At 47.5% G+C, this 25327-nt stretch overlaps 1 protein-coding gene and 1 pseudogene across 1 annotated transcript in view; both read right to left on the reverse strand.

Annotated features, from left to right (window-relative positions):
• prmt9 (protein arginine methyltransferase 9) overlaps positions 1–23176 on the reverse strand; it is a 74259-nt gene extending 51083 nt beyond the window's left edge. Inside the window, exon 1 of the mRNA XM_038791958.1 lies at positions 22904–23176. Within this exon, the coding sequence (XP_038647886.1) occupies positions 22904–23080 (177 nt within the window). The 5' untranslated portion in view covers positions 23081–23176. The remainder of the gene's footprint in view (positions 1–22903) is intronic.
• On the reverse strand, positions 5269–5447 carry LOC119963968 (annotated as a pseudogene).
• Positions 23177–25327: the final 2151 nt, after the last annotated feature.

Raw genomic sequence — 25327 nt, forward strand, 5'->3', positions numbered from 1 at the left:
AGGACCCGGGTTTGATCCCAGCCCCGGGTCTCTGTCCGTGTGGAGTTTGCACATTCTCCCTGTGTCTAAAATTAGTTTTTTTTATTTTAAAAATTTAATTTACTAATTAATTGACGCAATGTCAATTAGAGCGGTGCAGTGCTTTGACTGTGAGATGTGGCAGGCCCGGGAGGCTTCCAGTGTCCCGGATGGCTTTATCTGCAGAAAGTGCACCCAACTGGAGCTCCTCACAGACCGCATGGTTCGGTTGGAGCAGCAGTTGGATGCACTTAGGAGCATGCAGGTGGCGGAAAGCGTCGGAGATAGCAGTGATATAAATGTGGTCACACCCAAGGTGCAGGCAGAGAAATGCGTGACTACCAGAAGGGGCAGGCAGTCAGTGTGGGACTGTTAGTTGTCCCCCTCGAACAGGCATACCTCTTTGGATACTGTCAGGGGGATAGCCTATCAGGGGAAAACAGCAGCAGTCAGAGCAGTGGCACCACGGCTGGCTCTGATGTTCAGCAGGGAGGGCCAAAGCGCAGACGAGCAATAGTCATGGGGGACTCTATAGTCAGGGGCACAGATAGGCACTTCTGTGGACGTGAAAGAGACTCCAGGATGGTATGTTGCCTCCCTGGTGCCAGGGTCCAGGATGTCTCCGAACGGGTAGCGGGCATCCTGAAGGGGGAGGGCAAACAGGCAGAGGTCATTGTGCTATTGGTACTAATGACATTGGCAGGAAGGTAGCATGAGGTCCTGCAGCAGGAGTTCAGGGAGCTAGGCAGAAAGTTAAAAGGCAGGACCTCTGGGGTTGTAATCTCGGGATTACTCCCCGTGCCACGTGCCAGTGAGGCTAGAAATAGGAAGATAGAGTAGTTAAATACGTGGCTAAACAGCTGATTTTGGAGGGAGGGTTTCCGTTATCTGGAGCATTGGGAGCTCTTCCGGGGCAGGTGTGACCTGAATAAGAAGAATGGGTTGCACCTAAACTGGAGAGGCATAAATAGCCTGGCCGCAAGGATTTCTCGTGTCACACGGGAGGGTTTAAACTAGTATGGCAGGGGGGTGGGTACCGGAGTAATAGCTCAGAAGGTGAAAGCATTGAGGGAGAACTAGGGAATAGGGCCAGTATGGCTCTGAGGAAGAGCAGACAGGGAGATGTTGCTGAAAACAGCGGGACTGGTGCCCTGAAGTGCATATGTTATAATGCAAGGAGCATAACAGGTACGGCAGATGAACCTGGAGCTTGGATTAGTACTTGGAACTATGATGTTGTTGCCATTACAGAGGCCTGGTTGAGGGAAGGACAGAATTGGCAGCTAAACATTCCAGGATTTAGATGTTTCAGGCGGGATAAATGGGATGTAAAAGGGGTGGAGGAGTTGCGCTACTGGTTAGGGAGAATATCACCGCTGTACTACGGGAGGACACCTCAGAGGGCAGCAAGGCTATATGGGTAGAGATCAGGAATAAGAAGGGTGCAGTCACAATGTTTGGGGTTTACGACAGGCCTCCCAACAGCCAGCAGGAGATAGAGGAGCAGATAGGTAGACAGATTTTGGAAACGAGTACAAACAACAGGGTTGTTGTGATGGGAGACTTCAACTTCCCCAATATTGACTGGGACTCACTTAATGCTAGGGGCTTGGACAGGGCAGAGTTTGTAAGGAGCATCCAGAAGGGCTTCTTAAAACAATATGTAGACAGTCCAACTAGAGAAGGGGCTGTGCTGGACCTGGTATTGGGGAATGAGCCGGGGGAGGTGGTAGAAGTTTCAATAGGGGAGCATTTCACAAACAGTGACCACAATTCAGTAAGTTTTAAAGTGCTGCTGGACAAGGATAAGAGTGGTCCTAGGATGAATGTGCTAAATCGGGGGAAGGCTAATTATAAAAATGTTAGGCAGGAACTGAAGAACCTAGATTGGGGGCGGATGTTTTAGGATAAATCAACATCTGCCTCGTCAAAAAGAAAAAGGAGGAATTTGTCAGGGCTAGAAGGCTGGGAACAGACGAAGCCTGTGTGGAATATAAGGAAAGTAGGAAGGAACTTAAGCAAGGAGTCAGGAGGGCTAGAAGGGGTCACGAAAAGTCATTGGCAAATAGGGTTAAGGAAAATCCCAAGGCTTCTTACACATACATAAAAAGCAAGAGAGTAGCCAGGGAAAGGGTTGGCCCACCGAAGGATAGGCAAGGGAATCCATGGGCAGAATTCTCCCCCCCCAAGCCGGGTGGGAGAATCGCCAGGGCTCCGAACGAGTCCCGCCACGCCGCCCCGGCACCCGCGATTTTCCCACCCCTCCCAAACCGGTGCTGCGAGACTCACGGCTGGCCGCATCGCTGCTCGCCGTTTGTAACGGGCAAGCAGCGATTCTCCGGCCCGGATGGGCCGAGCGGCCTGCCCAACACGACAGGATCCCGCCGGCACCGTCCACACCTGGTCGGTGCCGGCAGGAACAGCGCGGGAACGCTGGGGGGGGGGGGCCTGTGGGGGGGGGGCTTCTTGCACCGGGGCAGACCTCAAAAAGGGGTCTGGCCCACGATCGGTGCCTATGATCGTCGGGCCGGCATCTCTGAAGGAGGACCTCCTTTCTTCCACCACCGCGCAAGATCCATCCGGCATCTTCTTGCAGGGCGGCCATGGGAAGGACAGCAACCGCGCATGTGCGGGTTGGCGCCGGCCAATCTACGCATGCACAGGTGACACTGCGTAATTTACGCGGCGTCACTTTTATGTGGCGCCAAGGCCCGGCGCGCGTAAATGACACGGCGCCGCTCCTAGCCCCCCGGGGGTGGGAGACTATTGGGCTGGGAGCAGCCTCCGACGCTGGAGTGAAACACTCCGGTTTTCACTCCGGGGTCGGGACTTAGTCTCCCGATGGGAGAATTGCGCCCAATGTGTGGAGCCAGAGGAAATGGGCGAGGTACTAAATGAATACTTTGCATCAGTATTCACCAAAGAGAAGGAATTGGTGGATTTTTAATCTGGAGAAGGGTGTGTAGATAGCCTGGGTCACATTGAGATCCAAAAAGCAGAGGTGTTAGGCATCTTAAAAAATATTTAGGTAGATAAGTCCCCAGGGCCTGATGGGATCTACCCCAGAATACTGAAGGAGGCTAGAGAGGAAATTGCTGAGGCCTTGACTGAAATCTTTGGATCCTCACTGTCTTCAGGTGATGTCCCGGAGGACAGGAGAATAGTCAATGTTGTTCCTTTGTTTAAGAAGGGTAGCAAGGATAATCCAGGGAACTACAGGCCGGTGAGCCTGACGTCAATGGTAGGGAAATTACTGGAGAAAATTCTTCAAGACTGGATCTACTCCCACTTGGAAGCAAGTGGACGTATTAGTGAGAGGCAGCATGGTTTTGTGAAGGGGAGGATGTGTCTCACTAACTTGATAAAGAGTTTTCGAAGAGGTCACAAAGATGATTGATGCAGGTAGGGCAGTGGATGTTGTCTATATGGACTTCAGTAAGGCCTTTGACAAGGTCCCTCATGGTAGACTGGTACAAAAGGTGAAGTCACCCGGGATCAGGGGTGAGCTGGCAAGGTGGACACAGAACTGGCTAGGTCATAGAAGGCAGAGAGTAGTAATGGAAGGGTGCTTTTCTAATTGGAGGGCTGTGACTAGTGGTGTTCCGCAGGGATCAGTGCTGGGACATTTGCTGTTCGTAGTCTATATAAATGATTTGGAGGAAAATGTAACTGGTCTGATTAGTACGTTTGCAGATGACACAAAGGTTGGTGGAATTGCGGATAGCGATGAGGACTGTCAGAGGAATACAGCAGGATTTAGATTGTTTGGTGACTCTGGCGGAGAGATGGCAGATGGAATTTAATCTGGAGAAATGTGAGGTAATGCATTTTGGAAGGTCTAATGCAGGTAGGGAATATACAGTGAATGGTAGAACCCTCAAGAGTATTGAAAGTCAGAGAGATCTAGGTGTACAGGTCCACAGGTCACTGAAAGGGGCAACACAGGTGGAGAAGGTAGTCAAGAAGGCATATGGCATGCTTGCCTTCATTGGCCGGGGCACTGAGTATAAGAATTGGCAAGTCATGTTGCAGCTGTATAGAACCTTAGTTAGTCCACACTTGGGAGTATAGTGTTCAATTCTGGTCGCCACACTACCAGAAGGATGTGGAGGCTTTAGAGAGGGTACAGAAGAGATTTGCCAGTATGTTGCCTGGTATGGAGGGCATTAGCTATGAGAAGCGGTTGAATAAACTCGGTTTGTTCTCACTGGAACGATGGAGGTTGAGGGCGACCTGATAGAGGTCTACAAAATTATGAGGGGCATAGACAGAGTGGATCCTCAGAGGCTTTTCCCCAGGGTAGAGGGGTCAATTACTAGGGGGCATAGGTTTAAGGTGCGAGGTGCAAGGTTTAGAGGAGATGTACGAGGCAAGTTTTTTTACACAGTTGGTAGTGAGTGCCTGGAACTCGCTGCCGGAGGTGGTGGAAGCAGGGACGATAGTGACATTTAAGGGGCATCTGGACAAATACATGAATAGGATGGGAATAGAGGGATACGGACCCAGAATGTGTCGAAGGTTTTAGTTTCGATGGGCAGCGTGGTCGGCACGGGCTTGGAGGGCCGAAGGGCCTGTTCCTGTGCTGTACTTTTCTTTGTTCTTTGTTCTACATGGGTCTCACCCCCACAACCCAAAGATGTGCAGGTAGGTGGATAGGCCACACTAAATTGCCTCTTAATTGGAAAAATAAGAATTGGGTACTCTTAATTGTTTTTTAAGTAAGACTGCCAGTTATCTCTAGGACTTGAAATGCAGGGTACAACATTAGCGCACGCTCTGGTATGTCGACAACACCCATTGATTAACTTCTTCAACCAGAGATTGCACATCTAATGCATAGTATGTCTTTCTTCATTGCCACACAATTTGACATTAGAGATTCCTTTGTATCTGTAATCTTGCATCAACTCAAATGCAATTAACAAAGTCTGAGAAGAATGGGAATATACTGTCTGAATTTACATAGCTACAAACCATAGGTGGTTGAGTACAGGCTATGAAAACTCCTATATTTCAATTAGCCAGTCTATGTACAGTCAGCAGTAAACAAATTTAAATGGCTAGGCGAATCACATTACACAAACAATTTAAAAATGAGGATTAAAATTCCTGTGGGATATTTTCCCTACCTCAGGTCCAAGAATGCTGATTTAATAACTGCCACACAGATTAATCCACCATCCATCACCAAACTTGGCTCATCAGCCTCATTCTCACTGCAGAAGTCGACCATGATTCCAGGATAATCCTGAAGAAAAAAGGCACTACTGTACCTGCTTTCTTTCCTTCACACTCAACAAATTTTTTGCACTCGAGCATCTCGCATTTGGGGACATTGCAGGCGTCAGCACACCCGAAGTGCAATTGGAAAGCCACGTCCTGGGCGAACCACCTTCTTGATCACGGTTTCACCCTTGCCAGTTAAGTAAATCTCCTTAAACCCCTCTGCTTTCATCACCAGCAACAAGTGCCAGAAGCTCATGAACTTCTTCGCTATTAAAGTTAAGGCTCTCTGTTCCTCTGTCTTTAACACGATTAACTTTTTTAAAATTCCATTCTTAAAGTTACAAAGTCAACGCACAAAGTGTACAGTGCAAGCCCTTAACTCATCTCATTGCTTGCTCCAAAAACCAATTCCAAACTCAAATTGAATCCAATTCATGGTCTTCATAAGAGAGACAAACAAGATCCAAGCTAACAAGAAAAACCATTGCACCTCAACTTGGGCATGCTCTGACGCTTGATCTTAGCGAAAAGGTGGGCGTTTTTAACACCAAGCCAAAACTGTTCCCAGTTTCCATGCTACAGCCTTAACGCTGTGGAAAATTTAATGGATTCCTGGACCCACATCGGTAGATTGTAGCCCAACTTGCATAATTTTGCTCCGGGGGTGTGGGATGGAGTCAGGCCTGCCGACGATGGAAACAGAGCACGGCATCCAAGGAGGTGGCAAGTGCCGAGGTGGGCTGGTTAGATTATATTCTGCAGTCTCTCCTTCCTTCCCGATGTAGGGTATGCATTGTTTGTACAGCATGCAAGAAACAATACTTTTCACTGTATACTAATACATCTGACAATAATAAATCAAATCAAATCAAGGCCCACCCCAGTTCCCTGGGGCTTCATCCCAGCTATTTCAGAAACTTATTCTGCCTGGCCCTCACCCCTCCCATGGATCCTCATGCTAACTCAATGCCAACACTGATCCCCACCCATACCACCTTCAATGCTATCTCCACAGCCACTCAACCCTGTATCCACCATGAGTAGACCACAAGAACCATGTGGCGATGAAAATCAAGTTTTACTAATCTAATACAATTCTTACTCCTTCATACCTGATAGTGAAAAAAACTACCAGAAATAAAACCCAAAGTGTTAAATTTCGAGTGGTTAATCTCTTACAAAATCAAACAAACATCTATTCAGAAATCCAGATCAAAGACATGAATCCTTTAATGCTTATTTAAACTGTCAATCAAATGGGGAACTCAGAGCCTCTGCTGAGATAATTGTACCTTTTAAAACTAGGCCAAAGATTTGTAAAGACATAATAATAGCCCCCAGGGCAATGACAGCAAATAACTCTATTGAAACTGCATGACTAGGTGTTACTGCTTTTTTCTAACTTGTAGCAAAAGGCTTCTCAATGAAAGTAGTCTAGCAGAGTTTCTTTAAAATTCTCAGTGACAGCTGCCACCTGTTTTTTTTAGGTTGAAAGCGATTAGGATTTATCACATGCTACTTCTGCTGTTTGGCATACAAGTAGTCCTGCGTTGTAGCTTCACCAGGTTGACATTTAATTTTGAAGGAATGTCTGGTGCTGCTCCTGGCATTTTCTTCTGAAGTCTTCACTGAACCAGGGTTGATCCTGGATTTGATGGGAGTGGTAGAGTGAGGAATTTGCCAGGCCATGAAGTTACGGATTCTGGTTGAGTGCAAATCAGCTGCTGCTGATGGCCTACAGAACCTTATTGTCCTTTAGTATCTTATCAAATCATGGCCAGAGAATTTCCAGAATTGGTTTCCCTTCCCATCCCACACTGCTACATCCTAGGTCCACCAAAGATGTGCCACTAACCCTCTCTTGTTCAAGGGCACCACGATGGCACAGTGATTATCACTACTGCCTCACGGTGCCAAGGACCTGGGCTCAATGCTGGCCCCGGGTCACTGGTCCATGTGGAGTTTGTATATTTTTCCCCGTGTCTGCATGGGTCTCACCCCCATAACCCATAAAAATGTGCAGGTAGGTGAATTGGCCGTGCTAAAATTGCCCCTTAAGTGGAAAAATAAATAATTGGGTACTCTTACATTAATTTTTCTTAGACCCCTCTCTTGTTCATCTATATCCTGTCCAACAGAATCTGCAGCCATGGAGTCAACTACACAAGTATACTGATGGCAACCAATTCTACTACTCCACAATCTGTGCTGTGGTATTGTCGTTGGACTATTAAGCCAGAGACCCAGGGTAATGCTCTGGGGATCTCCGCCAATAAAAGAAAGTCTGGAATTAAAAGTCTACTGATGGCCAATTATCAGGAAAAACCTAGCTGGCTCACTAATGTTCCTTTAATGAAGGAAACTGGGCTGGTTTAGCTGACTCAGCTAAATCACTGGCTTACCAAGCAGGCTAGCAGCATGGTTCGATTCCCGTACCAGCCTCCCCGGACAGGCGGCGGAATGTGGCGACTAGGGGCTTTTCATAGTAACTTCATTGAAGCCTACTCGTGACAATAAGCGATTTTCATTTCATTTCATTTTTCATTTCATTTTCACTTGCCGTCCACATCTACCGGTTTTAAGAGGTCATTCATGGATTATCTATCTTCAATGTGTTTTGTGAAATGTAGTCAGTTTTTACAATAGATTTACCACTTTAGGGGATTCAAATTTTTTGAATGAGCTTTATGAATGAGTTTTTTCAGTATGAAGCATGTTTGAGTAAGAGGTCAATTCAATGTTAAAAGTTTTTTCATCCCCATTTCAAACTCCAGAGGTTTTCTCATTGTGGATGTGGGATGGGTGGATATGGAGGGTACAAATACAGGACATGAAGGGATATGAATGGGCATGAGGTGGAGGGTTGAGGGTCTGACATTTCTCATTAAAACTGTAAACCGAGGCAGGTGTTCTGATCTGCCGGCCTAGCCAACCACCCTGCCTTGTTACCGCTTTGGGTCTGCTTCTGGAAGCAGTGGGCTGGGCGCCATTTCGCACCCACCTCCCTGATTGAAAATATGGGCAGGAGGGGCCCTTTTAAAGGAGGCAGATCCAGTGGGTCAGGAACTGTTTCGACTTAACCTCCCCACCTTCTCCACAAAAATCCAGTCCCATATTCTTACCTCCAGATTTGAATATTCCAATTTCTCATCCCTCTTCCCTACTCAATTCATCCAACACTGTCTGTATCTTATCCCATGCTAAGTCTGACCCATGCATAATCCTGACTTCCTCAGCTATCTTGCCTCTCGGTTTCCACTGCTCCAGCTTAACATTCTAGGATCTTGTGCTAGTATTTATATCTGTTCATGGCCTTCCACCTAACTATCTGAGAACTCCTCCCGGCCTACAACCACCAAAACTCACAAGCTCTAATTGGCTTCATGCGTGCTCCCTTCCTTCAACTTACCTTTGGGGCCCCTCACTTTTAGCCCCTCCCCCAGTCAGAATTCCCTCCATAAATCTTTCCACCTTCTTCTCTTTCTCAAATATCCCACGTAAAACTCACCTCTTTGACCAAGTTATTCTTCCTAAAATCCTTTTTGCCATGACATTTATCATGTGCAGGGACACCTCTGTGAAATGACTCGGGCCGTTTTGTGTTCCACATAATAAAGGCAGGTTGCTGCAGTAACTTTTCCAGACGATCAGGGAAATTCCAGAGAAATGGCATAACCATTTGGTTGATGTTTCACCACCATTTTTGTGGCCTTCAGAAATAATTACCATGGCTAATGGGCACGTCAAATCAACTGACTCTCACCCTTCTAGATGGAAAATCTAGCAAGTGCCCCAGGATAAAGGTCTGGCTGTTTCACATATTTCACACCCTTCCAGTCAGATAACAGGCATCCTGATATTGATATTAACCACCCATTCATCAGCTAAAATGAAAAAGAGGGGAACACATTCACAACGGGTGGCGAGGTGATTAGCATTGTTGCCTCACAGCGCTGTGGACCAGGTTCGATTCCAGCCTTGGGTGACTGTGTGGAGTTTGCACATTCTCCCTGTGTCTGCATGGGTTTCCTCCAGTTTCCTCCCATAGTCCAAAGATGTGTAGGTTAGGTGGATTGGCTATGCTAAATTGTCCCTTAGTGTCCAGGGATGTGCATGTTAGGTGGGGTACAGGGATAGGGTGGGGTGAGCAGGCGGGTGGACCTAGGTAGACCCTCTTTAGGGGGGGGGGGGGGGGGGGGGGTCGGGCAGACCCGATGGCCAAAATGGCCTCTTTCTGCACTGTAGGGATTACATGAACCTGTCACGTATATGCATGTTGCCATTTATCCGGCAGGGATGCTGAGGTGCCTGAGCTGGACACATCATTAGCATATTTACATCCATCACCAACATTGTAATTAGGTCAATTTCAATTTTACATTTGTTGCAGGGGCCTGCCGGAGGCCTACTGCAGCAATCCTTATGAGACAAGAGGAGCAACGGTTCACAACCCAGCCCCTCAAAGAAGTCTTCAGTATCCCCCTGTCCAATCATGACCACTTCTCCAATGTCTGAATTACACAACATCTGAGCCTGATCATGGATGAACTTTTCCCTCACCACCTAGCCTTGAATGATGACTGGCCCCCACTCCAGGTCGCTGGGGACTGTCACCTTTAGGCTGAAGCAAAAGAAGCAAATATCAGCCTTGGCTCAGTTGGTAGCACTCTCGCCCGAGTCAAAGTTCTGGGTTCAAATCCCACTCCAGGGTTTGAGCACAAAAATCAAGGCTGGCACTACTGTGTCATACTGAAGGAGTACATTGTCAGGAGTGCCAGTTTTTAAACAGTGCCAAGGAGGCCAGGCCAACCACGCCCACATGTTCTGGTCTTGCCCCAGACTTGCTGGGCACTGGACAGCCTTCTTCAATGCAATGTCCAAAGTGGTGGGGATGTGGGAGAAGCTATGCCTGAAAGTGGCGGTCTTTGGGGTATCAGACCAGCCAGATCTCTTCATGGGAGGAGGACGGACGCCCTTGCCTTTGGCTCCCTGATTGCCTGCCTTAGAATCCTGCGGTTGGCGATCAGCAGCACCACCTAAAGTTGCAAACTGGCTGTCCGACCTATCGGAATTTATCCAAATGGAGAAAATCAAATTCACCGTCCCTGGGTCGGAAGAGTGCTACAACAAAACATTGGAGCCATTCACCAAACTGTTCCAAGAGTTGTTTGTAGCCAACACATAAATAAATGAATAGCCAGTAGCCAGGGAGAAATAGCCAAGACAAGACAGAAAGAGGAAAGCGAGGGAGGACCGGTGGTGGGGGGGGGGGGGGGGGGGGGGGGGGTTGGAGGATTGTATGCTGAGCCAGACGGCGACAGACTGTAAAGAGAGAACCCTAAGAAGAAGCCTTTGTGTACTGTACACAAGGAGGTTCTATCTGCTTGCCCAGATGGATGTAAAAGATCCCTGAATTGATTTTTTATTTTAAAAGAGATTGTAGGTGAAATCTAATAGCCACGCTCGGGCATGACATAGTGGGCAAATCACTCAAGAGGCACGACTTGCGAGAGCTAATGGGATCTCGCGTGACGTCGTGATCTGAATCCTGCCCACAATGGGCAGGACAGAAATCTGCATATTAAAGCGTGTGGCAAGGCACTTGAATATGCACTCGGCGGAGTTACCCAAGGCGTGGGATCCAACCACCACGCTTTTGTGACCCCGAGTGAACGCCGTTAGCACTGGTCTCCACCAACGTAGACCAGGCATACCGGCACTTGGGAGGATTTCCTAGGCGATCGGGACTATGGGTGGTCGGGCTCTGGGCAGGGCGATAACCTGGCAGCCCTGATGCCACCTTGGCACTGTCAGGGTGCCAGGTGGCACTGCCATCCTGGCAGGGTCATGGCCAGGATGCCAGGCTGGCTGTGCCAAGTTGCCCAGGTGGAATGTTGCCTCCACCGGGAATCGGGACCGGGGGTTCCCTGCCCTTACGAGATGAGGTGTGGCGGGCATGAGGACTATCCGAAGGCTGCAGTGGGGTCTCGAAATCGGGGTGCCATTTAAAAATGCACCCCAATAACTTCCTGCACTGGCGAGCAAAGTTCGCTCATGGAGGAAATGGGACTGAGACCAGCCTCGGGGGGGATGTTCCTGACCAAGGCCCGAAAATGAAGTAGAGTCACGTTCGATAGCAGAATCGTTCTCGGCTGCCAGCGGCAGGAAACATCCAGCTAAATACACTTGATATGAGACTCTGTTTCATATCTGTTAAATCGTGCCCTGCAACCCTAATGTTAATGCCATTTTAGATTTTGGCCAGGTTTGAAACCCCTTGCTCTGAACTACATGGCTTTTAAATGTAATCAATTTCTGCTACCGTAAATTCAGGAATTAATTATATTTTAATAATCTTACTTTATTTTTTATTTGTTCTTTGCCTACTGTACATCTACCAATTGATTGATTGGTAGCAACTGTAACCCATTGTTCTTGACAAAATATGTGAGCTTCACTTTAATGTTAATTGATGCTTCTTGAGATGTGTGCTTTGTTGACAAGACTGGCATTCATTTTTAATCCTTTGTTGCCCGGGTAGTGACTTGATATAACTGAGTGGCTTTCCACTGAGAGGGCAGAGTCACCAATAGTGTGAGATTGAAGTCATATGTAGACCAGACCAATCTTGATCAAATAACCACTGCAATTATTTCATAACATTTTGGCAGCCCCATTTCATTTATACTTACAGAATCCATAGAATCCCTAAAGTGCAGGAGGCCATTCGGCCCATTGAGTTGCACTGACCCTCTAAAAGAGTATCCGACCTAGGCCCACCCCATCCCTTTCCCTGTAGCCCCACCTAACCTGCACTTCTCTGGACACTAAGGGGCAATTTAGGATGGTCAAATAACCTAACCTGCAGATCTTTGCACAATCGGAGGAAACCGGAGCATCTGGAGGAAACCCAGCCAGACACAAGGAGAACGTGCAAACTCCACACAGTCACCCAAGACGAGAATTGAACCTGGGATCCTGGTGCTGTGAGGCAGCAGTGCTAACCACTGTGCCATGATGCTACCCCAAATTAAAGTTACTCCTTTCATGCATTTTGCTCCAAGCTTATAAAAACTGCCACTGCTTATATTTACATAGCTTTGTGCAAACCCAGTGGTTTAAATGGCCAACTCCATTACAATCAAATGGCCACTGCCTTGATATCAACTATAAATTTCTGAGAAAGACAGTTTCATAGATATTTAATCATTCTCTCATTACATTGCTGTCAAATGCCTGAGGAATTGAACATACGTTTATGAAAAAATAAGCAAAATACTGCAGAAGCTGGAATCTGAATAAACTCAGCAAGTCTGGCATTTGTAGCGAGAGGGTTAACGTTTTGAGTCCTTTGACTCTTTGTCAGATCTGAATGGAAGGAGAATGTGTTAGAGATGAGATTGAAACAAAAAGTAGTTACTTTAAGAAAGGCTTGTTGTGTGTGTGTGTGTGGGGGGGGGGGGGGGGAGGGGAGAGAGAGAGAGAGAGAGAGAGAGGCGGGATGGATGGATTTTCCTTGAGGCAGTACATATGTGGGATATTTTAAAAGGGGCGTTTAAGTTGGAGAACGGTCACAATCTAAAGCTGCCAAACTCAATGTTGCATCCTAGGAGCTGCAACGGGACCAACCGGAAGATGAGATGCTGCTCCTCCAGTTTGTGCCGGGCTTCACTGGAGCATGCAGCCGGCCTAGGATGGAAGATGGAAATGTGGGTAAGAGTGCAAGGTGCCGAGTTAAAATGGCAGCAACAAGAAGGCTGGGGTGATGCTTACAGACTGAGCGAAGGTGTTCCACAAAGCCGGCATCCAGTCTGTGATCAGTCTCCCCAAAAAGAGGAGACCACGTTGGGAGCAGTGAATACAATAGACCAAATCAAAGGAGGCGCAAGTGAAATGTTGCTTCACCTGAAAGGAGTGCATGGGCCTTGAATGGTGAGGAGGGAGGAGGTAAAAGGGGCAAACCCTACTCCCACAGCTACCTAAACTACATCTCCTCACACTCTACTCCCATTCTCCACTTCCATCGCATTTGTTCCGATTATGTCACCTTTGAAAATGGTGCTTCTAGCATATCTGTTTTTGTCCTTAACTGAGGTTAATAAGGCTTTCAACTAGGTTCAATTAATTTCCTGCACCTCTGCCCTCACCCTTTCCCCTCCATCCCAGAATCATGTTAGGGTCCCACTTGTACTCACATTCCACCCATGGACTCATCCTTCGCCATTTTTGCCAATTCCAGCATGACGCTGCCACAAAACACATTTTCTCCTCACCCCCCCATCAGCATTCCACAGCGCCAGCTCCCTCCATGACACCCTGCTCCACTTCTTCATCATGCCCAATACCCCATCAGCTTGCCACAGCACCTTCGCTTCCATTTGCAGACAGTGCAACATCTGCCCAGTTGCCTCCTTCCTCCACTACTCAAGGCCCCAAACATTCCTTTCAGGTTAAGCAGCGTTTCACTTGCACCTCCTTCAATTTGGTTTGTTATATTCGCTGCTCACAATGCAGTCTCCTCTACACTGGGGAGACTAAAGCGGCAGCACGGTGGCACAGTGGTTAGCACTGCTGCCTCACAGCACCAGGGACCTGGGTTCAATACCTGCCTTAGGTGACTATCAGTGTGGAGTTTGCATGTCCCCCCAGCGTCTGCGTGGGTTTACACAGGCCAACGAGGTACAGGTTCGGTGGATTGGCCATGCTAAATTGCCCCTAGATGTGCAGGTGGGTCGGGTGCTCTTTCACAGGGTCGGTGCAGACTCGGTATGTCGAATGGCCGCCTCCTTCTGCGCTTTTGTGATCCTATGATTCTATAAACACAGACTATGTGGCCACTTTGAGGAACATCTTCACTCAGTCTGCAACCATGACTCCAACCTTCCTGTTGCTTGCCATTTTAACTCACCATCTTTTTCTCATGCTCCTATATGCTTATTCAAAATCAAAAAATTCCCAGGGATGGATATTATGCCCCTGAGAATCTTGATGAAATGTGGTATGATATCTCAGAAATGCTGATGGACATCACAAGCTAATCAATAAATAGGGAGGCCCAATTGGATTGGAAACATGTCATGCAATGCGGCGCTAATTGCAAGAGAATGATAAGAAAAGCCTGCAGAATTACAAATCAATTTTACACCACTAAATTGTAAAATAATTTATTAGGAACAAATCTAAGGATCACCTAATGTGTGACATACAAATTAATTTCAGAATAAACAGATCTTCTCTGATAGACAACGTAATAGTTGAGGAAACCACAAACACATAGGATTGTGCATTGGGAAGTGATAGTGGAGTGACCACTATCAATGAAATAAAAGGCTCAGGGGGATGGTTTAATATGGAGAAAAAGAGCCTTGTGTTGGAAATCATCACTATGATCCTGGGATAATAGGATTTAGCTGAGGAGACTGAGGGGCACTCGACTCATCGCTGATGATGGTCAAAAAATGTTCAATATAAACAAATCTTCCCTTCGCCCCAGTCTGCGTTCTGCATCCACATCTGCGTTTCCACATCCTCCATCATTCCCAATTCCTCATCCCCATCACAGGGCACCTTCCCTTGCAATTGCAGAAGGTGCAACACCCACGCCTTTACCTCCTCCGTCCTCACTGTTCAAGGACCCAAACATTCCTTTCAGGTGAAGCAACATTTCATTTGCGCCTCCTTCAATTTGGTCTATTGTATTCACTGCTCTCAATGTGATCTCCTGTACACTGGAGAGACTAAACGCAGACTGGGTGACCGCCTTGCGGAACACCTTTGCTCAGTCCGCAAGCACGACCCCAACCTTCCTGTTGCATGCCAATTCAATTCAACATTTTGCTCTCAAGCCCACCTGTCCGTCTTTGGCCTGCTGCAATGCTCCAGTGAAACGCAATGCAAGCTTAAGGAGCAGCACCTCCTTTTCCAATTAGGCATGTTACAGCACTCAGGATTCAACACTGAGTTCAACAACTTTAGATGGTGACCTTTATCCTCCATCTTAACCTTTTTAAAAATATCCCAAACATTTATGTTCCCATGCAAAACCCTCTCTTCCCCCCACCATCTGTCGCTTCTTCTTAAGTTTTGCTACATGTTTATAGCAATCTCTCCCAGCTGGCACTAATCACTGTTCCAGCTGTTCAACCCCCTCTTATATAGTGTATAATGCAACACATTTTCCCGTCTCTTAAGTTCTGAAGAAGGATCATGCAGACTCGAAATGTTGACTCTGTTTCCCCTCCCTACGGATGCTGCCAGACCGGAGAGTTCTCCAGCATTCTTTATCGATGCTCAATATAGTACTTGGTCATTTGTGTCTCTCGTTATTGCTAAAAACGTCAATTAAATTATTAATCCATTTGTCCAAACATTTTTATGAACAAACAAAACACCGCTAAAAACAGGAAAGTTATTGATCGGAACATCAACATTTGATAATTAGGTCTGCACACTCAGATCGCAGTGTCAAATCTTCAAATTGCCTTGGGCGAAGGATTTTTTAAAAAATTGATCAAGTTACCTGTTCCTGATAACTACAGTGACTGCTTCTGAAAAGTATATTTGAGTGGCGAGACACAGGGAAAACAAGATTGTGATTGACTGTGATGTCCCTTGTGCGATTACACAGATACATAGAAGAGAGGAGCAGGAGGAGGCCTTTTGGCCCTTCGAGCCTGCTCCGCCATTCATCACGATCATGGCTGATCATCCAACTCAACAGCCTAATTATGCTTTCTCCCCGTAGCCTTTGATCCGATTCTCCCCAAGTGCTATATCCAGCCGCCTCTTGAATATATTCAAAGTTTTAGCATCATCTACTTCCTGTGGTAATGAATTCCACAGGCTCACCACTCTTTGTGTGAAGAAGTGTCTCCTTATCTCTGTCCGAAATGGTTTACCCTGAGTTCTCAGGCTGTGACTCCTGGTTCTGGACACACCTATCATTAGTAACATCTTCCCTGCATCTACCCTGTCTAGTCCTGTTAGAATTTTATAAGTCTCTTTGAGATTACCCCCTCATTCTTCTGAACTCCAGCGAGAACAATCCCAACCTAGTCAATGTCTCCTCATATGACAGTCCCGCCATCTCTGGAATCAGTCTGGTAAACCTTCACTGCACTCCCTCGAGAGAAAGAACATCCTTCCTCACAGAAGCAAACCAAAACTGCACACAATATTCCAAGTGTGGCCTCACCAAGGCACTGTACAATTGCAGCAACACCTTCCTGCTTCTATACTCAAAACCTCTTGCAATGAAGGCCAACATACCATTAGCCTTCTTTACCCCCTGCTGCACCTGCATGCAGCGAATGGTGCACAAGGGCACCCAGGTCCCGCTGCACACTCCCCTCTCCCAATTTACAACCATTCAGGTAATAATCTGCCTTCCTGTTTTTGCTTCCAAAGTGAATAACCTCACACTTATCCAAATTATACTGCATCTGCCATTGGTTTGCCAACTCGCTCAACCTGTCCAGATCTTGCTGTAGGATCCCTGCATCCTCGTCACAATTCACCCTCCCACCAAACTTTGAGATGTTACATTTTTTTTCCTCATCCAAATCATTAAGATATATATTGTGAATAGCTGGGGCCCCAGCACCAATCCCTGTGGCACCCCACTAGTTACTGCCTGCCAATTTGAAAAGGACCCACTAATCCCTACCCTTTGTTTCCTCTCTGCCAACCAGTTTTCTATCCACCTCAATACATTTCCCCCAATCCCATGCGCTTTAATTTTGCACAATAATCTCTTATGCGGGACTTTGTCAAACGCCTTCCGAAAGTCCAAATATACCACATCAACCGGCTCCCCCTTGTCGACTGCACTGGTTACCTCTTCAAAGAATTCCAACAGACTTGTCAAGCATGATTTTCCCTTCATAAAACCATGCTGACTCTGACTGATCCTGCCATGCTTTCTAAATGTTCCGCTACAAAGTCCTTGATAATGGATTCAAGCATTTTTCCCACTACCGATGTTAGGCTTACTGGTCTATAATTCCCTGCTTTCTCTCTACCACCCTTTTTGAATATCAGAGTGACGTGAGCTACCCTCCAGTCTGCAGGGACAGTTCCAGAGTCTATAGAATCCCAGAAGGTGACCACCAATACATCCACTATTTCTAGAGCTACCTCCTTAAGCACTCTGGGATTCTCAGGCCCTGGGGATTTATCCACCTTCAATCCCATTAGTTTTCCCAGCACCATTTCTCTACTAATGTTGATCTCCCTCAATTCTTCACTCTCACAAAACCTTTCGTTCTCCAACATTTCTGGGATCTGATTTGTGTCCTCATTTGTGAAGACAGAACCAAAGTATCTATTTAATTGCTCAGCCATTTCTTTGTCCCTTATTATGCATTCTCCTGTTTCTGTCTGCAGAGGGCCTACATTTTGCTATACCAATCTCTTTCTCTTCACATATCTGTAGAAACTCTTAGTGTCAGTCTTTATGTTCCCTGCAAGCTTACTTTCGTACTGTACATTTCCCTTCTTAATCAATCCTTTTGTCCTTCTTTGCTGAATTCTAAAATGCTCCCAATCCTTGGTAAGGGTTGAGAAAGAGCAGGCGAAACAAGGAAAAGAAATCGGAGGGAAAACTCAGGGGAAACCACATACATTTTTTAAAAAGGAAATATTATCTTGTGGTATTTTCATTTTTTTAGTGAACAAAATTGGTTTAGCTCTGCAGGCAGGCTTATCTGAAGGTGCAATCCAAAAATCAATGCTGGGAATCAGTACAGGGAATAAATGAAGTGTTCCATGCACCAAAAAAACTGAAAGTGGATGCATGGATCATAAGTGGTGCAACAACCCAATACTGTACCGACATTTTAAAAAATAAATTTAATGTCCCCAATTATTTTTTTTTCCCAATTAAGGGGCAATTTAACGTGGCCAATCCACCTAACCTGCACATCTTTGGGTTGTGGGAGTGAAACCCACGCAGACACGGGGCGAATGTGCAAATTCCACACGGACAGTAACCCAGGGCCGGGTTCGAACCCAGGTCCTCAGCGCCGTAGGCAGCAGTGCTAACCATTGTGCCATGTGCCGCCCCAGACATTTTGGACTTTTAATTGAGTTTTATCCTAGTTTGGTTATTCATCTTTTGTCTGTCTAAATGAAAATCTCAGTATTTCTCTCCCTTATTCTGCTTCTTTGCATCCCCTATTCCTTTAAGGCCCTTGTTAAAACCCAAGTCATCCCTCCTAATATTTTCTTCTGTTGTTCAGTCAATTTTTGTCAGATTGCACTTTTGTGAAGCGCCTTAGGGCATTTTGTACACTAAAGGCATGAGATAAATGCAAATAAAATTGTTTAAAGGTAGTTATAGGATACAATCCTAAAATCAGCAGTTATATATACTATCATAAATATGAACAATAACAACAAAAAGATTGCATGGGTGATGGGTGAAGAGGACTTGATTCAAGTTATGATATGGGCCGCAGACCTTTGGATGAGTTCAGATTTATGAAAATGGAAGATGGGAGAGAATTGGAGTAGACCAGTCTCGAGGTAATGAAGGTATGGAAAAGGGTTTCAGCAGCAGATGATCAGTGGAGGGGGGAAGAAATAGGGGATGTTAGACAGGAGCAAGTAGGTGGTCTTGGTGATGGATCAGGTATGTGACCAGAAACTCAGCTTAAGTGATGGGTACTGAAGACATAGGAATAGGAATAATGATAGGTAATTTAGTCCATTGAGCCGTCATTGAAGGAGATCATGACAGATCGGTAACCTAACTACATGTACACCTCTTTTCCCCATATCCCTTGATATCTTGTGGTTAACAAAGATTCATTAACCTCAAGTTTTTAAATTAACAACTGATCTACAATTGCCATCTGCAGAAGTGAATTCCAAACTTCTACCACTGCTTACCTGAAGAAATGTTTCCTAATTTCAAGATTTGGCTCTGAAGCTTTTGATTTGCTTTTAATCCCAGACTCCTCAACCAGCAGAAATCATTTATTTGTATCTCTTCCCCTTAATAAATCAAATCACTCTTTAACTTTCTAAATTCCAAGAAATGCAATTCTACTTTGGGTCATCTCCCCTCATAATTCAACCCCCAAGAGTCCAAGCATCAGGCTGTTAAATCTAGGCTGCACTCCATCCAAAGTCAATATACCCTTCGACCAAAATTTTAAAAAACTAGCCAAAACATGAATTCACTTCTAGTCCTTGAAGTATAAAGGCTAGCGTTCTATTTGCCTTTTTGATTATTTTCTGCATCTGGTCATGACATTTCAATGGTCTGTGTACCTGGACGTCCAAGTCTCTTTACACTTTTACTGATTCTACATTTCACTATTTAGGAAGTACTCTGTTCTATTCTTTTCCGTCCAAAGTGGATGACCTCACATTTCCTGCATTGAAATTCATTTACCCAGTTGCTTAATCTATCAATCTCTCCCTAAGTTTATGCATCCACCTACACTACATACCATACCACCTATCTCTGTGTCATCTGCAAATGAGGATATGTTGGATTTCTATCCCATATCTACGTCATTAAATATTCAGTGACGAGTAGTAGTACCAACACTGATCCCTGTGGAACGCCATGAGTCACATCCTGTCATTCAGAGTGTCTGTCCATTACGTAACCTCACCCTCTGTCACCTTTTGCTCAGCCAATTTCCTAACCAGGTTAATAATTTGGGTCAATTCCAGAAACTTCAAGTTTAGCTCATAGTTTCTTATGAGAAACTTTACCAAACCCTTCAGATGGTACACATAAATACCAAAGACATCCCCCAAAAGAACTAAAGTGCTATGAAGGAAAGATAATGCATGCAGCAACATATTAGCATCTAATTGGGCAGCACGGTAGCATAGCGAATAGCACTGTTGCTTCACAGCTCCAGGGTCCCAGGTTCAATTCCCAGCTTGGGTCACTGTCTGTGCAGAGTCTGCACGTTCTCCCAGTGTCTGCGTGGGTTTCCTCCGGGTGCTCTGGTTTCCTCCCACAGTCCAAAGATGTGCGGGTTAGGTGGATTGGCTTTGCTAAATTGCCCTTAGTGACCAAAAAGGTTAAGTGGGGCTACTGGGTTATGGGGATAGGGTGGAGGTGTGGGCTTGGGTAGGGTGCTCTTTCCAGGCGTCGGTGCTCTTTCCAGGCATCGGTGCAGACCCGATGGGCCGAATGGCCTCCTTCAGCACTGTAAATTCTATGATTCTATGATCTGGAATGCACTGCCTAAAAGAGTGGAGGAAGGAGATTCAGTAGTTACTTTCAAAAGGAAACTGGATAAATACTGTGGAGAAAAGAAATTACAGGTTTTGGGGGCAAAGCTGATACTAACTGGAGAGCTCTTTCGAAGAGCTGGCACAGGTGCGATGGGCTGAATGGCTTCCTTCTGTGCTGCATCATTCTTTGAAAGGCACAAGTAAGTCGAGAAGGATGAGGAGGATTAGTATATTATAGTCACATTCATGCAGAATACCATTTGTGAATTTGATATGGGCCATCTCAGTGCTGAGGCAGGGAGAGAAACCTGATCAGAACAGTTCAAATGTTGAGTTGCAGAACAGATGGGCACAATTTGGTGGGAAGCAACATGTTCAAGGATTTTGACGAGCACATACCAGGAAAATGGGAAAGAAAATATTTTTCAAAGATGGTTGTGTTCATCAAGATAAAGTCAGCCACTGATGGAAGTGAAAATTCTTCTCCCACTTTGATATAGTCAGCTTCCAGGCTGGGTACTGGATAAGAGATTCCATTGCACTGCCCTATCAACATACCTTAAAAGGCAGAGAAAAATGTGGGGAAAACACATACTCCGTTCAAGAGACGAAGGTCATGTTTCTCCATTGCGAGTCCGCCCACTACCGCTGCGTGCGAGGCAGGGTATTTGGCACTCTGGGTCCTGAAACGAGGGGTGCTGTAAGGGGGCTAGGGACCCCATGGCAGGGTGTCCTCACTTGGGGGGGGGCAGGGTACTGCCTATGAGTGGGGTGATATTGCCCATGCGTGGTGGTTGTGAGGGATCCACAAGATCACTTAGAGATCAGGGCACCCTTTCAAAATTACGGCCCGATCCACAGGTTCAGCTCCCCAGTGCTGAAAAAGATTCTGGGCGGGATTCTATCGTTATTGACAATCAGGCGGAGAATCTCTTCCGATGCCGAAATCGGGGGCGGTGCCGGTTTGACACCGGTTTCCGAATCCCTGCCCCCTCCGAAATGGCGTCACCGCGTTGCGCGCCAACGCCTATTCGGAAGGCCCCCCCCGATGTGCTGAGTTCCCGACCGCGCAGTTGACGTGTGGTCGAAGCGGTCGGGAACCTGGCATGGCGGCCGCAGACTGTGTCCAGCGCCACCAGTCGGCCGGGAGCTGTGCTGCTGGCCGGGGAGCTTCCGCGAAGGCTGGGGGGACTGATGGAGGGTGGCCAGGCATTGTCCTGTGGGGTCGCATTTGAAGGTCGGGTCCGCGTACAGCCGGCGCCATGTTGTATAGTGCGAACACTGCAGGTTGCCATTCTCTAGCTCTTTCTGCTGCAGGAGCCGGGAGCTTTACCCGTCACCGCTGCTAGCCCCTCACCGGTCCCAGAACCGGTGAGGGTTTGCTGCCAATTTTGGCATCGTAAACACCACGGTTCCCACGCCGGCGTGAGCACTTAGCCGTACAAACGGACAATCCAGCCCTTTAAGTGTGGCCTAAACTGAAGAGAAATTTCCCAGGCCAAAAGAAGTGAGTTAGTGTCATTGGATAGCAGTGGGGAATTCACCTGGCTGAGACGGCAGGAACCTCCCTGAAAAACCCGCCACAAATCAATTTAGAAATGTTTCCATTGAATTTCATCTATGTGATTCAAAATAAATCAGGTACTTTCCTGCGAAAAACTTCAGCGCTATCACTGGCAACCAGCGCCTGCATCCCAAAACATCTCGATCCATCTGTAATCATGATGTGGAGATGCCGGCGTTGGACTGGGGGAGCACAGTAAGAAGTCTTACAACACCAGGTTAAAGTCCAACAGGTTTTTTTCAAACACGAGCTTATGGAGCACTGCTCCTTCCTCAGGTGAATGAAGAGGAATCCCATCTATAATGGGATTGCAACATCATACCAGACTCAATCCTGTGTAACCTCCTGGCCATGCCAGGCGAAACTGAATTGCCCAGAATCAATCTGAAGTTTGGTATTCTCAATGCTATACCTCAGTGTCAAAACAAAACATCAATTATGATCAAAATATTTCACATGGTGTTTTACAAGTCGAGTTGAGATTTAGTAAAACATAGAACTGTAAATATTTGGGGAAATTTTAAACTTGTCATTAGTATTGACGAGAGCTGTGGATTGTTACATTTTCACTTGAATTTACAGTCAGATATCCTGCTGATTGTGTTCTGATTGAAGTTATTCTCATCAAATGTCCCTTTTCATGCCCTTGTTCGGGTTCACCACAACCTAGGCTTCCGGGCGCTAAGGACAAATTTATATAAATAAAACACCGCGGTTGCGGGGAATCTGAAGCAAGACCGGAAAATGTTGGACCCTCTCAGCGGGTCCCCAGTTCCAGTATTTTCAGCTGAAATTAGACCAATGGGCCCTCCGAACGACACTGACTGCGAGTTGGGAGGGAGCGACTGGGTGGTGGTCACAGCTCAAAGCCGCGGCCTGGCCTCTAGGCCTCACCTTGATGATGTCCTTCAGCTCCGGCGCCAGGTTGAGCAGCAGCAGGTAGTGGGCGAAGGCGGTGCCGAAATCTTCCCGCTCCAGGTAGTCCTGGGCACTCTGTAAAGAGCGGTAAACCAGGCGGACACGGCCCCGACTCTCAGGCCGAGCGCGGCGCCCGGGCCTCCGTGCCGACATGGTGCAGAGCAGCGAGGATACAGAGGGGGCCGGACCCGCTCTCCGGGAAACACAAGCGGAAACAGTGCGGTGCTGGAAAAACAGCAGCGCACATCTTAATGCTCTCTCCCCCCCCCCCCCTAAAGTTCTCTCTCTCCCCCCCCCCCCTAAAATTCTCTCCCCCCCCCCTAAAATTCTCTCTCCCCCCCCCCTAAAATTCTCTCTCTTCCCCCCCCCTAAAATTCTCTCTCCCCCCCCCCTAAAATTCTCTCTTCCCCCCCCCTAAAATTCTCTCTCTTTCCCCCCCCCTAAAATTCTCTCTCTCCCCCCCCTAAAATTCTCTCTCTCCCCCCCCCCTAAATTCTCTCTCTCCCCCCCCCTAAAATTCTCTCTCTCCCCCCCCTAAAATTCTCTCTCTTCCCCCCCCCTAAAATTCTCTCTCTCCCCCCCCCTAAAATTCTCTCTCTCTCCCCCCCCCCTAAAATTCTCTCCCCCCCCGAAAATTCTCCCCCCCCGAAAAATTCTCTCCCCCCCCCCGAAAATTCTCTCCCCCCCCCCCCCGAAAATTCTCTCCCCCCCCCCCCGAAAATTCTCTCCCCCCCCCCCCCGAAAATTCTCTTTCCCCCCCCCGAAAATACTCCCCCCCCCCCCGGAAAATTCTCCCCCCCCCCCGAAAAATTCTCTCCCCCCCCCCCGAAAATTCTCTCTCCCCCCCCCCCCGAAATTCTCTCCCCCCCCCCGAAAATTCTCCCCCCCCCGAAAATTCTCTTCCCCCCCCGAAAATTATCTCCCCCCCCCCGAAAATTCTCCCCCCCCCCGAAAATTCTCTCCCCCCCCGAAAATTCTCTCCCCCCCCCCGAAAATTCTCTCCCCCCCCCGAAAATTCTCTCCCCCCCCCCCCCCCAAAATTCTCTCCCCCCCCCCCCGAAATTCTCTCCCCCCCCCCCGAAATTCTCTCCCCCCCCCCGAAAATTCTCTCTCCCCCCCGAAAATTCTCTCTCCCCCCCCGAAAATTCTCTCTCCCCCCCGAAAATTCTCTCTCCCCCCCCGAAAATTCTCTCTCCCCCCTAAAATTCTCTTCCCCCCTAAAATTCTCTCCCCCCTAAAATTCTCCCCCCCTTAAATTCTCTCTCCCCCACCTAAAATTCTCTCTCCCCCCTAAAATTCTCTCTCCCCCTCCTAAAATTCTCTCTCCCCCCTCCTAAAATTCTCTCTCCCCCGCTAAAATTCTCTTCCCCCCCTAAAATTCTCTCTCCCCCCCCCTAAAATTCTCTCTCCCTCCTTCTAAAATTCTCTCTCCCCCCTAAAATTCTCTCTTCCCCCCCCTAAAATTCTCTCTCCCCCCTAAAATTCTCTCTCCCTCCTTCTAAAATTCTCTCTCCCCCTAAAATTCTCTCTTCCCCCCCAAAATTCTCTCTCCCTTCCCTAAAATTCTCTCTCAGCCCCCTAAAATTCTCTCTCCCCCCTAAAATTCTCTCTCCCCCCCCCCAAAATTCTCCCCCCTAAAATTCTCTCCCCCAAAAATTCTCTCTCCCCCTAAAATTCTCCCCCCTAAAATTCTCTCCCCCCCAAATTCTCTCCCCCCAAAAAATTCTCCCCCCCAAAATTCTCCTCCCCCCAAAAAATTCTCTCCCCCCAAATTCTCTCTCCCTCCCCCCAAATTCTCTCTCCCTCCCCCCCAAATTCTCTCTCCCTCCCCCCCAAATTCTCTCTCCCTCCCCCCCAAATTCTCTCTCCCTCCCCCCAAATTCTCTCTCCCTCCCCCCCAAATTCTCTCTCCCTCCCCCCCCAAATTCTCTCTCCCCCCCAAATTCTCTCTCCCCCTCCCCAAATTCCCCCCCCAAATTCTCTCTCCCCCCAAATTCTCTCTCCCCCCAAATTCTCTCTCCCCCCCAATTCTCTCCCCCCCCCAATTCTCTCCCCCCCCAAATTCTCTCCCCCACCTGCCAAATTCTCTCCCACACCCGCCAAATTCTCTCCCCCCCCGCCAGATTCTCTCCCCCCCCACCAGATTCTCTTCCCCCCCCCCCCCCCGCCAAATTCTCTACCCCCCCCGGCCAAATTCTCTCCCCCCCCCCCCCCGCCAAATTCTCTCCAGCCCCAAATTCTCTCCACCCCCCCATTCTCTCCTTCCCCCCATTCTCTCCTTCCCCCATTCTCTCCTTCGCCCCCCATTCTCTCCTTTCCCCCCATTCTCTCCTCCCAACCTCATTCTCCCCCCCCCCCATTCTCTCCAGCCCCCCTCATTCTCACTTACTCCCTCATTCT

Source organism: Scyliorhinus canicula, chromosome 3 (assembly GCF_902713615.1).
Source record: "Scyliorhinus canicula chromosome 3, sScyCan1.1, whole genome shotgun sequence".
NCBI lineage: Eukaryota > Metazoa > Chordata > Chondrichthyes > Carcharhiniformes > Scyliorhinidae > Scyliorhinus > Scyliorhinus canicula.